A 14,755-nucleotide genomic window follows, 5' to 3' on the forward strand; every position below is an offset into this window, starting at 1 on the left:
CCACTTTTATCTGGCAGATAACTGAGAAATTTCCATGCAGCCGTGTCAGCTCCTGGCAAACACAGCAGCTGCCACCCTGAAATGTGCTGGCCAGATGTGCTTGGCTGCCTCTTGCCCTCTTTATTCCTTCTTCTCCAAAATAATCTCACTCCATGAAACACTCTGGGATGTTTGAAGATGCCCAGTAATGACTCACTATGGAAGTGTTCCCCCTGCAGTTTTGGGGAGTTGTAGCTGCAGTGCCTGGCCCCCTGACTCCTGCACCCTTGTGACTTGTGTGGGAAGATCCTTTAAAGCTTGCAATTGTGACAGAAAATACTGAGTAGCCTGAGGTATTGAGATGGTTTCACTACAGTAAAAAGCTTTTATTTGCTTGCTAAAACCTGTGGGTGTGTAGCTTCAATACAAACCTCAAAAGGATAGGAAAATAATAAACACACCCATTTCAGACTGTTTTGTATTCATGAACTCTTCAACCTAAAATCCTTACATATCTGCACTGTGGAATTGAACTTGGGTAATCTAAAGTGAAATAGATCTTTCTTATTTGGAGAACCTGTGGGTATGAGGACTGGTGTTGTTCAAGGTCTTGTAAACACACAAGTGCAGAAGGAACTTTCTTTTCATTAAGAATCAAAACTAAATGTCACATGTCTAATATGTTTTTTAAATGTAAATTTCACATGTGTAATAGATTGTTTTATGTATTGTAAAATCAAGTAGATATCATCTCTCTCTCTCTCTCTCTCTTGTCTCAAACAGAGATACACCCTGCCGTGAAACCCAATGTAATCAGGTCAACACCAAGCCTTCAAAGTCCAAGTGCAAAACGACTGCTTGCACCCTCCAACCACTCTTCATTAAGTATTTTGGGGAAAAGAAACTATAGCCATCATAATGGGCTTGATGGTATGTGAAGGAATGTAGTGAAATATTCTTTAACTCTCTGAATTGCAAAACTTTCTATGAACCTGAGGTAACATTAAATGAGAGTGTACAGACTGAGAAAAGTGTAAGATATGGATGGTATGTTTATAGCAGCAGTGCAATGAATGGTGGTGCTTATTCATTGGATAAGGACATGTTAATGACTTCTCTTACAAAAAATCAATTTGCTATTTTTCTTACTGATTTTGATTAACCAAAAAAGGACAAGAAAAAAGAAAACAAATTTGGTGAAGGCAGAGATGCAGCATGTTCTATTTCAGCTTTTTGAATTGCACCTTAGAAAGCCAGAGTCCCTGCAGAGGAGGAAGCAAAAGGTGCAGAGAGAGGTGCAGGAGAGACTTTTTCTAGCACTGTGCAGTGCTAGAGGTGATGTATAGGCCTGGTATATCCATCCATTTCATTACATCTTGGTGCAAAGTGAGAGGAGGAATGAAGCTGTGAAAAGAACCCCAAAAAACCTCCAAAAGAAAACCAGACCCAAACAGGAAAAAAAGGGTGGAAATTTGTGACTAAGTCTAACTTTTCTCAAATAATCTTTATTTTTCATCTTGAAAAGTGACTGTGCATTATTGATAACTTTTTTTATCTTTACCAAACAGAAAAATTTTTCAGCTCTAACCATAAACAGTTTTACCTTGTCCATAGAAGAGGAGAATCCAGCATGATATAATGTTTACAGTAAAAGAAAATACCTGCATTCCTGTATCTCTTTGTGAGATATAACTTCTGTATGCCATTAGCTTATTTGTTCTGTAATTGAATAAGGTTATTGAGGGTAGAAATCTGCCAGACACTGGACTTCCAAATAGACTGTTCAGGAGATGATATTCACAAAAGAGATGTCTGTCTGCTTTCATGCTTCACAGAATAGGTCAAGGTAGAAAGGAGAGGAATTGCCATTCAGAAAAGCCCATAGAAATAGTATTCCAAATAAAGGGAGAAAAACTTGATTCATTATCCATCATCTTCCCCATAATTGTGTTTTTCTGTCATTCTGAACGCTACTTGTATACTGGAGTGAAAACACCAACTGTACATTTAATAACACCTAGATAGGAATTTTGACATCCTTTGGCAAGAAGTGGTTATCGAGAATACACAGAAGAGAGGATTGCTTGCATTTCTGCTCAGCATGCAGCTGTTACACCCCAGACAAACAACATTCATGGCAGCACAGGCTCTTCAGGGGACCACGATGACACCATGGGATTGCAGTTGGAAGAAAATAGCATATCTGCATTAGTAGGCAGAGCCAGAAATCCTGACTTTCCACTGCAACCTTTGAAGGTGGAGCTCTGCATGGATGGTTTAGTAGTTGCTGCATGAAAATGTGAACAAAGGACTCCCCCTCCACCAATGCTGGCCATTAGATTGGACTCTCCATGTAAGCTCTGAGTGATGAATTACTTTCCTCTGGATGTAAAGATTATCATAGAAAGCTTTCAGTTGGAAAAGACCTCAAAGATCAAGCCCAGCCCATAACTCAGCACTGCTAAACCCTCCACTAAACCCTAAATGCCACAACTGTTAAATCCTTCCAGGGATGGTGACTCAACCACTTCCAGGGCAGCTTGTTCCAGTGCTCCACAACACTTTCTGTGAAATAGTTTTCCCTAACATCCAACCTAAACCTTCCCTGGCATCACTTGAAGCTATTTCCTCTTGTCCTTTCACTTCTTATCTGTGAATAAGAATCTGACCCCCATCTTGTTGCAACCTGTACATTTCTCCAGCAGAGAAGGCTGTGGCAGTAAGTTCAAGGTAATTACTGTGATTAGCCCCTCCTTGTGCCTCTGTAAGGAGGTATGCTTGGAAGTCTTTAACATTTTTCTTCTACTTAGTATGGATGTTTTTTTCAAAGTAAAGAGTGTGTAAAAACCAGTCATTAGCTACACTAATTAGTGTGTATCAGTCAGCTATGTTAAGGTGATTTGCACAAAATAATATCTAATTTGAAAAATTAGTATTGAGAACTGCAAGTCATTGCTTTAGGAGATATTTCTGCTTATCTCTTTTCTGTGAAAACAACGTACCGAAAAGCATATATCCTAACTAAGTGAAATCTGTATTTTTTTAAAGTGCAAAAATTACTATCTTAGTATTAAAAATGGCTATTTTGGTTATTATTCTTGTTGTTCTCTTTAATTAAAATGTGGAAAAGTGTAAATAAAATGAAATGAACAAGTAACAAACCAGTAGTAATGATACTCAATGGCACAAATTCAATTTCTTCTGACTTAAAAATGATTACCTTCAGTATTTACCATTTACCTCCTCCTCAGGTTATTGGTAAATATAAAATATATAATTTTTTGCTTGTGTTTTATCCAGCTTCTCTTCAGTACCAGATCAACTTGAGAAGTGGTGGTTTCTGTGTCACTTCCCTGACCACAGTGTACTATTTGTGCAGTGAAAGGTTTTGCCAGGCCCCAGAGTTTTTGTGTTACTATAAATACACTAAAAAAGCTTTTTTGGTTCCAAAATACTATGGATTGCTGCAGGTTTGATTGTGTTGTATCAATTAACAGTATCCAGAAAGCCTGGTGTGGAGATGATGACAGATTCTGCCTTTCAGTGCATGCTTTGGTGAAATGAGCAAGCAAAAAGGAGCATGGGGGACTTGTATTAAATCTCATTTGCTGTTTTCATGATCTTAATATTATTGACATGGAAATTTCTGCATTTTCAAATTTACTTTATTTCCAACAGCATTAGATATTTGTTGTAAGAAAGCCACAGAAATATGCTTACTTAACGTATACAATATTTCACAGCATTCAAATAAATGTTGTTTAGGCTTGTGCAAATATATATTTAGATTATCACAATTTAAGTCAATCTTACTGCCTAGATGAGTGCCTTATTTTGGCAGAATTTCTTTTAAAACAAATTAATAATTATTTGCTTTGAATATAGCAGTACATTATGGAAATGGCACTTTTTTATGTCTCTTTGGGAAGTGGGGGAAGATTATGAGAAACATCATTAATATTTAGTTATATGCTTTTAAGAGTAATAAACAAGAATATGATTAGCATTTCTTATACAAGCCTTACATTGGCTTGAGTTTAACTCTTAGCCGATGCAGCACAAGATTGCCTTTCAATTTTCCATGATTGCACCTCCAGAAAGGGTCTGGTGCAGTTGGTAGGGGTGAGGGAATTTGGCCTCTTTGACTGATTTTGCCTGATCATTGCTGAGAATGATAAGGGAGCTCATTTATCTTTTCTTAATGGAGATGATGTGCTCTGATATCTTGTTTTTGTCAGTCATGTCCCTGGGTGAAATTGCACTGCTTAAGCACTGTGTATTGCAACTAGAGAGAAGATCTTGTAGGTTTTTTTGTCCCTTATTGAGAGGAAGATTTTTGCTGGATGGTCTTAGAAAAGTTTTTTTAATTTTATTTTCAAACAACAGCAAATCTTGCATTCTGTAAGATGTAAAATCAAAAATGACAGTGAACTGGCATTTTGCTGTTCTGGAAAAGTCACAGTACTGTGAGAAGTTTTTGTGTAATATACATGCTGCATCTTTAAACTGCTCTGAGATGCAGCATTTGAAATGCTGCTGAAATTAAAGCCAGCATAAGATATTGAAGTGGTTCTCTGCTGTGACGATAGCCTCTTTCAAGTGGGAAAATTCCATCTTCAGAAAATCACGATGTTGCAGAAGGTTACATGTATCCAATTTTGTTACTGGAGTTGATGATGGGAAGATTTAGGTGTGACTGTAAAGTGCTTTAGATATTTTGAATCTGATCTTTAAATTACAGTGTCTGAAATTATTCCAAGCAATTACTTTCTTCCACAAGCTGCTTAACATTAGTGTGTCCGAGTAGTCAAATTTCACACCAGCCTATTGTTTTGGCAGGGTGAGTAATGATACTTTTGCTTCTAGTATTTGGAAAGACTAGGTGAAGGTATTTTACAGAAGAATAGCCTCTGTCATCTGACATGCATTTCCTTACCTTTCATGCATGAGAACTGGAATATCCACAGGATGTCCAAGGCATCAGCACCCTAATGAGGTACAGAAATCTGTCTGTGCCTGTTGATACCATTTTCATGTTGTGGACAAAAATGAAAGAACCAGCTTTTCATAGCTGAAGGGACTCAAATCAACAGCCCTGATCCTCCTCCTCTCTTCCCTGACATGCCTTCAGTCTGTACAGTCTGAGATGTCCTGCTGCCTTCAAGAGGATTCTTTCAACAGTCCAGGTTTCTGTTCTGGAATATACTGAAGTGTGCAGCAGATACATGAGGTATCTGGGAATGAGGCAGCAATTTTGGGGTCTGTTTTCCTAGGAACCCACACATCTCTGGCCTGGCAGGATGAGAAGGTGACATGAGAATTGGTAAATGGAGAAAGATCTCAAAAAGATGTACCTTCTGTCTTAGATACTGTTCTGGTCAGTCCTTCTCTCTCTACGCTTATGACTGATAATATTGGCTATTCAGGACAGCAGCAAGGTAGAAAGGCTTAGTTTTCACTCCTGTTTTTCCATGGGGAATTTATGACAAATGGATGAAAACATCCTGACTGACAGAGACACTAAAACCTTTCCTGTCCCAGATTTTCTTGAAACAGATTAAATAATTGCAATACATGCTTCATAATGATTAAGTTCACATAACACTGTGTGAAAGTACATTAAGGGAAGGAGGTTTCACTCTCCAATGGAATTTTTCAGCAGTGAGTGAGTTGTTTTTTCTCAAAGGTGTCTGTTGTTATCACAATGCTATGTTTTGGTAGAGACAAAGATGTTCTGCTGTGATGGCAGAGGAGCAGCATGGATTGCACATCAAAACACATCTGGTGCTCTGTTACTTTAGAAAAGAAAACTCTAAATTTTCTCTTATGCATGAATAAGCTATAAGCCTACCAAAATTCTTATAAACCTCATTTAACATACCAGAGATTTCCAACTGAAAGAGAAGAAGTGAGTTGTGACAAACAAGCTGCCATGTGAAATTTTGCCATTTCTTCCACGCTAAAACACAAGGTATGATTAATGCTGGATTGTGTATGCTCACTGTTCCCAAAAGTGAGAGACAAAAGCTATATATTGCTCCACAGTCAGTTTTCCCTCTGAAGTTTGCTTAGGACACGAGTATTCTAGCTGTGGTCTTTGGAATAGTTGGAAAACACTTTAAAATATTCAGCTGTGGATTTCTCAGTCAAATGTGTGCACTGGTATCGATGGAAATGTGAACATGGGAAATAGATCTCTCAGCAAAAAAGTGATGCTGTGTTACTGTCATTTAGTGGGGAAGCAAAGGAATATGAAAAGGTGTTTATGGCTCTTAGTTGCTTCCCGAAATATATTGCTTTTATGCTTATATCATTATAGGAATTACTTAAGAGCTTAGTCCTGCCTCTTTCTATACAAAGTCATTAAAACCACCTCTGACTGTCAAGAGGTTGACCTAACAACCTTTTTACATTTACATTTTGCAGCTTGTGCAAGAGTAGACAATTTCTGTCTATTTTCACTGTGCAATTGGAAGCAATTATTTTAAATATTTATTAGGAAACTAAAATGCTCTAAAGCTTACATTTCTGTGGTCAGTAAATTCACTTGTTTCTGCAGAGGTACAAATGATGACACTGAAGATGATGAACTACTGATAACTTCCAGAGCCCAAATAATGTGCCTGGAAAGTGACACAAGCCTTAATTACTACAGGATGTTACTGCTGACATTGTCAATCATTTGTAGAACTAAGCTTCTGCATCTCATGTTTGCATGTATCAAGTAATTTTTTCCCCTATTTAAATTTTTATGTTATAAAACAGCGAGATGATGGTTCCTCACTTCCCTCTTTGGTCTTCATTTCTCCAGACTCAGTGATGCAAATGATATTGTGACTTACCATGAAAAATAACCAAGCAGGAGGAAAATATTTTTGTCCAAAAAATAGACGAGAAATATCTTTCCCCGCCTAGAATTTCTTAAAATTGAGAAAATTATTTATTATCTCACATTGATAAACGTGTACATTTTAATTGACATTACAGTTATCTTCAAGTATTTGAGCTCCTTTGATTACAAACAAAAGGACAGTCTTTCATTCTCTGTCTGACAACTGCTTAAACTGCTGGGCATTTTTCAGTGAGAAAAGGTAAGCAGTACAATTTAGCCACAGGAGTGCTTGGGAGGAGCAAAAGCATTTCTGCAATCCCAGGTTTTCTTGCATTTCCTCTGAGAAAGAACTATTCCTAAGCATGTTATATATTTTTTCAAACATGCACAGCGATTACTTACTGCCAAAGTCAAAATACAATTTCCATTCAACTTAAATGCTCAGCTTTGTTGTATCTTGAGAAATATGCATTATTTCCCAGGGTGGAAGTGCATTAGAAATTGGAGAAGGGACTATTATTGATTCCTTCTGCATTTATTCCTTTCTTTCAAAAATGTATCTTTGGTTTTGTAAGGCTTCTTTGCCTACAATTGATTCCCAGAAAAACACAAATATAGAGTCATGTTCATGCTTTAAAGCATCAGTTTGAGTGTGCCATATATCAATTTGCTTTTGTTGTGCCAAGGAAATGAGTGCTTGTGAAAAATTGGTGTGTTGCACCCCTGAACTCACCAGTGCAGCAGGGATCAGAGAGAGATCAAGGCATGTGGGATCCCAGGTGGAGGGAAGGACACTTCTAAGGTGCCCCATTTCTGCTGCTTGAATCAGTGTTTCTTGTTTTAATGTACAGGTCATGTGCAGACATGAAACTGCAGTAAGCCTGGCTTTTCTAATTGGCAGAATGAATCAACTCTTCAAACAGCAAACAACACTGTAATTAAGTTAACATTCAAACCACAATACAGATAGCCAGAGCTTAATTCCTAGAATCACTGCTTTCCCCTAACATTATTTTAAAGAATTGCAGTTGCAGAAAGAGAATCCTATCTGTTTGGTAACAGGATTAGCAGCATATTACCTCCTGAATTACATGTTCTGGATTCAAGATCTGGAGTTCATACTCAAAGTGCTTCTCTGTATATGATTACTGTCAAGTAGGTTGATTATTTTTTGTAAGCTGTGATTGCAGAGCAATAGTTCTTAACAATTTTAGTACATAAAGCAATAGGGAAGGCACCTTCACAAAGTGCTTAGGCAGTGGAACAGAAAAGATAAAAGATCCTGTGTCTGGTCTGTGATACTTTAGTGGTTTTTTGTTTGTTTGTTTTTGTTGTTTGTTTTTTAAAATCTGTATTTTCTTTCTCCAATGTTTAAATTTCTGTCTTGGGCGAATTACAGTCTTCTTCAAAAATCATTCTTGGTATCAGACATACATATGTATTTATTTATTTTCAATAATAATTTTGAATTAAAAATATCACTTTTTCGGTTGCTGCAAACTGGGGGAAAAAGACAATTATGTTTGGTTACCCAAAACATTCATAACCCAAATGGAGGAGAAAAAACAAAGCAGTCAGCCTTCCTCAGATTTTTTTCACAAGGTGGTCCATCCTGGGTGAAATTACCCTCTAAAGTCTTATGCTTTAAGCTTTATGCTTTAAGCTGAGATGTTGCTAGTATTAAACAGCTCTACTCTTGCCAGTCTGCCTTTATTTTCCACCTGTCAAAATCACATTATCTTCAAGCATATTTATTCTGGAAGTTTTAGAAGCAGGACATGTTTCACCCATTAGTATTGTCAATGACCCCATTACATAAAAAAGAGAAATATCAGCAGAAACAAAGAATATCACATGTACAAATAACACATGAACAGCTGGAAAAGGGTTCTGATGTGTAATAAAAAATAGCGTGTTGCTGGGAAATAATATGTAAACTTGAAATAATTATGTAGCTGACACCATTCTTAAGCAATGCACTTTTTCTGATTTAGCCTTAAAAGGTTTTACAATGGAAATTTTATGGTGTCCTACTGCCTGGAAACAGGGAGCAACGCTTGATTGGTCAATATGGTTGGTAAAGCACATTCTAAAGTGAGGAAATTTCTTCTACAGCTTACTCATTTCTATTTGAGTTCAAGTAAATATGTTGTAGAAAGGGCACAGGAGCATCTTAGGCAATTTCTGCTGTTGGTGCATCAATTCCTCCTACAATGATAAACTTACAAACATCTTGTCAGCACTGAAACTGCATTTACTGAAACTCCCCCACAGCACTATAAACCCCTGTTAGTGGTGATGATGTCTGGCCACTTCTGCTTAAAATGGATCAATCCACTTTCCTGGCACTTCATTTGCCTTAAGGGGAGGATCAGTGTCCATCCTGGAGCTCCTTTCCTACTGAAGTGGTGCAAGTACAGATCACTGTCATGCACGAAAACCTTGGCTGTAGGAACTTATAAACCAAGTATCCACTGGTGCCAGTTTCACTAAAATTCGAGCCCAATTATATCCATTCCCTAAGGCATTCTAGAACTTGGCAGATAAAAAATGAAAATCCAAAGTTTTGTTTTCTGTTCTGTTCAACACCAAGATATCTGTGGTTTTGACATAAGCTCTGACACCCTTAAGCTGTGCTGGGTTTTGCATTGGTGTGCAGACCTTTTGTAAAGGTTTCTAATGCTGTGTGATTGCCTTTTTAATCAAGGGCTTTCTTCCTTAGTTGCCTTGGCTAAAAGTTTTCCACAAAATTGGCTGGTGTGTCCATGCATAAGTGCTTTTCAGCCAAATCAGGGTGTAATTATTTTCTGGAAGAAATTGGTGTCTCCTCAGTTCTAAAGTCGGAATATTTGTGTATCAGAGTATGTAAGAGTTTAAATTGTGTAAAAATGGCACCTTAATTATATTCTTTGCTAGATCCTAGAATCTTTTAACTAAATCTAGTTATTAAACAATTCTTTTCCTTTGTGTTTATGGATATACTCAGATGTCTGATGTTTGGCATCAGGTAATATTTCAGTATCTACAGCAAGAAAAATGCATGTAAAAAGGAGAATGTTTCTATTGCATAGGACATGCCAGGGATATTTACAAATATAACATATTATTTCACTTCTTGACTGGGTTTTATTATTAGTTTATCAATATGGTAATATCCTGGAGTTAACAGCTGCTGGCACTGAGTTAACAGTGTCTGTCAGGTTCTTTTCAAAAATACACTGTTTAACAATTTCCAGGAAAATTCAGTTGTTCCTTAGCTCATTTTAGGGAGATCTCAGTTTCACAGATGACTGAGTGAGAGTATGTCTGTGTATTTTGGGACAATCATGGCTAAGCATAGCTTCTTTAGATTTGGCACATAGAGCTATGCCAAAAGCACAGCACCTCTGAGTAAGAGGGAAGGGTTCAAGTATCTCAGTATAGAAAATATGGAATTTTGTTTGTCGGCTTTCGTAATTTTGGGAGTCACCAAAAGGGCTCTGTAGTGTATCTCTTTTGTATTTCAAGAGACAAGAAGCTCCATTATTTGTATTTAACTTTGTGGATAATTCCGTCTAAATTCAGGATTCTTCAGGAAATACTGTGCTCTTGGAAATAAGGTGTTTGGGCTCGTTCTCTGGGTGTTTATGCTTATAAATGGAATGAATCTTTGTCTCAGTAATTTATTATTACTTTCATGCAGTTTCTGTGTTTTCCCAGGAATATTCAAGTCCTGAAATGTTATTTTACTGTCATGTTAAAAAAAAAAAAAAGTTTTAATAACAAAAATTACTTTACTTTGAAGGTAAAAATTTAACAGATTACAGAGTTCTTCACTCTGCTGTGATCTTCTCTTACTCTTTAAGCGTGCCAAACATGTTCAAGTATCAAAGAAGCAGTAGACTGTCATTATATTTAGTTCTTATACTACCAGTTTAAAAATTGCCTGGAGGACTGGTGACCTAAATGTATTTTTATAGATGATAACTTTTGTGTGAAAAAAAGAGAGGTAAAGAGGGCTGGTAGAGGAGCTCACAGCTAAGATATTGCTGGCTTTAGGTAGGTATGCACATTACAGTACCTCTGTCTATGTGACCTTAGTGATATAAATATTTCTTATTTACAATTGATTAAGGATGAAGACTTGTACAAATGTGAATGTAAAGTAGATAATGGCATTTCTGTTGAATGTTGGAGTTTATAAATAGCTTTAGATGTTTAAAATGGCTTACCTGTTTTCTATCAGTGATTGAATTATACCTTAAGACTCAAAAGGAAAGGGAAATGCCAGTTTAAGACAGTAATTACCTTTCTTTTTTTGGAAAGAGATATGCAGCTGTTCTCATGTGTTTTTAATCTCTTTAATACTATTTGTAACAATAATAAAGACCCTCAAGAGTTCTTTGTGTAAGTGATACTAGCTAGAAACCCTGTAAGTTGCAATTTGGAACCAAGACAATAATTTAAAAAAAAAGCAATTATTTAGTATTTGTCTCAGTTCTTGCAGAACTGAGACTCAGCTGATTCAGTTCATTCAGAATTGTGTACATTTTATAAAAACAAGTAGTTTTGGTAAATGTCCCTACCTTGAGAAATCTCTATCCAACAATGTGTCCTATCAAAGTTTTTGAGCAAGTTTTTGAGATTGCTGATGTTATCATCTTGCATCTTATAGACCAGCAGTGAGTTTTCTTGCTGTTTTTAGCTGTTTATGTTTTTTTACTGAAGTTGCACTGCTTTGAAAAAGAAGAAGGTCTCTAATATGCAAACTGTAATATTTTAAAACCAAAGAGAGTGTGATTTCTGTTCTTGGGGAAAGAAAAAAGCAAAAGTAATCAGAGTTAAATAGTAGGATGAAATCTACGTTAATTATTGACCTAGGAGTGATTGCTCTGCAATTTAAATAAATATAACCATGAGCTCAGTTGACTGACTCCTGATTTATCATATGGAAGAGAACAGTTAGCTTTTCTGCGTGTTGGATTTCTCAATAAGCTTTGTCAGTTTCAAACTGAGCATTCACCTCAAAATTCTCAGAAAAAGGTTTGTCTAGTTATATAAATCTTTTTTTGAAATGGGAAAGTAATGGAATTATGTTGATACTATCTGTATTTTTGTCTGCAGAGCTAATCCTTCATGATGCCATATGTTAAAAGCAAAATGAAAAAAAACCCTCACTTCTTCAAACATGAATTATGAATTAGTTCCATTTTTATATTTTCTTGCAGAAGAGGATAATTAAGCAAAGAGAATGAGTGCAGTTAACAGCATATTATAGCATGCCATATATATTCAGGACCAATGATGAGTCTCATGCTCATTTCATGAGAAATCTTTCCAGTCTCTGCATTTTTGGTGTGTTCATTGTTGTAGCTGAGCAGTAGCATCTTAGCCTTCAGGGTAAGCATCAGAACACGGGGCTTTTGTGGATAAAGAAAACATTCTAATACACTGTGGTTCTTTTATTTTCCAGAATCATCCAGCCATACAACAAGAACAATCATGGTAAGTATAGAGGAGATTATAGGTATTGATCTGCTCATAGCTATGATTTTTTCTTTAAAAATGAAGTAGATATAGCAGTATCCTAAGCTGTTGTCTTTTTCTTTTATAAAGTCCAATATCATTGTATACATAAAATGATTCTGTCTTTATTAAATGAGAAATGTTGAGGAAAAAAATGAGAGCTTAAAGATCTTATGAGGTAACAGTTCTGTCAGTTTAAATGGGTGAAAAATTCAACTACAATTCTGTGTTCTGTGTTTAAGAGATTTTTGATTATGTCAAATTAATGTCGATAAATTTCTTGCATTCTGTCTATATCACATGGTGCAGAGCACATTTAAATTTCAGAACAATAGCTGAGTAATTTCTTGCATCACATCCCTCAGAGGCCAGATTCTGACTTTACCTTGAGCTTGAAAATTTGGGTTCCAGAAATAGGGAAATGTTTACATGGACAGATATACCTTCAAAAATGAGATTAGAAAGCTTTATGTAAAAAAAGTCATGTACTTAGTGTCTCTCTTGCATTTCTATAGGGTGAGAAATGTTGGTCTCTTTCAAACTCATAATGAAGTCAGGTGAGGGCTGAAGAGCAATTCACATAGAGAAAACCTTTCTCTGACAGGGATTGATTGATGCCTGTCCTGTGGGTGTTTGGAGAGAGGGCTTTCTGCTTTTGGAAAAGACCAGTGTTTGAGGCGAGTGTGGAAATTTTAGAATAAGCCCCAGCAGATCATGACATGAGCTTGTTTGTTTTCATTCCTACAGTTTTTAAGGTGTCCCTTCAAGTTTATTTACCTCTTCTTTATGTATGTAAATTCCCTCATGGATTTCTTGACTCTGTGTGGGATAAAAGGTTAATATAGTTCCTTGCCTTTATCATCAATGGCCATAAATAATCCAGTGCAAATGAATTATAAATAGGGAAGGACTACAGATCACTGCATTGCAAAATAGTAGAGATGTCTGGAAAAGTGATGTTTCTGTTTCCTACTGGATGTAATGTAATCCTTCTTGGTCATAAATTTGTTTTCAAAAGAAGATGCCTAGCTATTCAAGTGTATTCCTCTGTTACAAAATTTTGGAAGGGATTGAAAAAGTTTTCAATGTTTTTTCCATTCTGAGTTGGTGTTAGGAAAAGAGCAGGGCAATTTTGTTGAAGCTGGTGAACCCTTCACTCTGCTTTACTTTCACTCATTTTTGTACTATTAGTTGTACCCTGAAGATACTCAGTCTCTCTTTTCCATTAATGTATCAGAACAACTCTAAAAACTGAGCCAAAAGAGTGGAGGTTTTTCCTATATATTTTTTTTCTCGCACCAAAACATGTCCTAAGTTTTAAAGACAGAAGCAAAAGGTTTTTAAATAACTCAAGTTCCTGAGGTCCCATGTTGTGAACCTCTCCAGACCTCTCTACTGACAACTCAGGTGGCTCAGACCACAAGTGAATGTTCTGCAGTTGGTGTGCAGTAATTGTTCATTGTACTTAAATAAATAAAGGTAGAAATTAAGTATTCTACTTAGTGAGAAGTCGTTATAATAATGTCTGCTCTTCTTTACAACTAAAGCACAACTGAATGTTATGTTAAAAGAAAATTTCTTACTCCCTAATGAGTAAGTTGAAATTATCAGTAAAACCAGAAAATATTGTATTCCTTGCATTAGAAACAGCATGAGATTATCAATTCAATACAGATGTAGTAAAGCAATGCTGCTGAAAGCCAATGTATAATCACTACTGCAACATGAAATGAAGTCCCCCTTTTCTGACTGATTTTGGTCCTATTGTCAAATAAAAAGTTAAAGCTGACCTTTAGTCATCAGAGAGGCACCACAGCAAATTTGTATTACTGCCTTGGCTCTTTGATGTACAAGAACTTTTGTCTTATGAAGGTGAAGTATTTGAACTTCTTTAAAGTTGCATTTATAGGTGTTGAAATAATATAAGGCATTAAATCTGATCTTGTCTCTGAAGATTCAGATTTATGCTGAAGTCAAAGCTAGCAAGGTATAGAGTATGCTCTGCTAAAAAAAAGCAAAGTGCAGTTTTTCTGAGGACATTACAAGAATTTCCTTCTGTATTTAAATGCAATGATAGCTGCCTGTTTTTTGTTTCAGATTCTTGTTCATAAAAACAAAAATCCCAGAAAATATTTTAAGTATCTGTGTGATGGGGAGAGAGGGAGAGCATGCTCTCTTCTAACTATAAAATAAATTTCCTTTTACTCTGTGCATAGTTGCCTGGCTTAATCTTTCATTACTAATTTACTGATTTCCATAAATATTTACTTCATTTACTTACTAAGTCATGATTTATTCAGAGGTTATATAGCTTGTGGGTACCATATATGACAAACAGGGACTATAAACATTGCTGTATTTTAGCCCAGGTGCCTTGTCAAGTCAGCTGTCATATTTTAGGAGGGTTGTTTCTTTTGGGATTTTTGGGTGGGTTTTTTT

General features: G+C 36.2%; 1 protein-coding gene across 5 annotated transcripts in view; it reads left to right on the forward strand.

Annotated features, from left to right (window-relative positions):
* MTA3 (metastasis associated 1 family member 3) overlaps positions 1-14,755 on the forward strand; it is a 136,736-nt gene that overhangs the window by 96,289 nt on the left and 25,692 nt on the right. For all 5 annotated transcript variants that reach the window (XM_042779103.1, XM_033054537.2, XM_033054539.2 and 2 more), the window contains exons 16-17: positions 763-909; positions 12,264-12,295. In XM_042779103.1, coding sequence (XP_042635037.1) covers positions 763-909; positions 12,264-12,295 — 179 coding nt within the window. The remainder of the gene's footprint in view (positions 1-762; positions 910-12,263; positions 12,296-14,755) is intronic.

The sequence above is a fragment of the Catharus ustulatus genome, chromosome 3 (genome assembly GCF_009819885.2).
Source record: "Catharus ustulatus isolate bCatUst1 chromosome 3, bCatUst1.pri.v2, whole genome shotgun sequence".
In the NCBI taxonomy this organism is placed as follows: domain Eukaryota; kingdom Metazoa; phylum Chordata; class Aves; order Passeriformes; family Turdidae; genus Catharus; species Catharus ustulatus.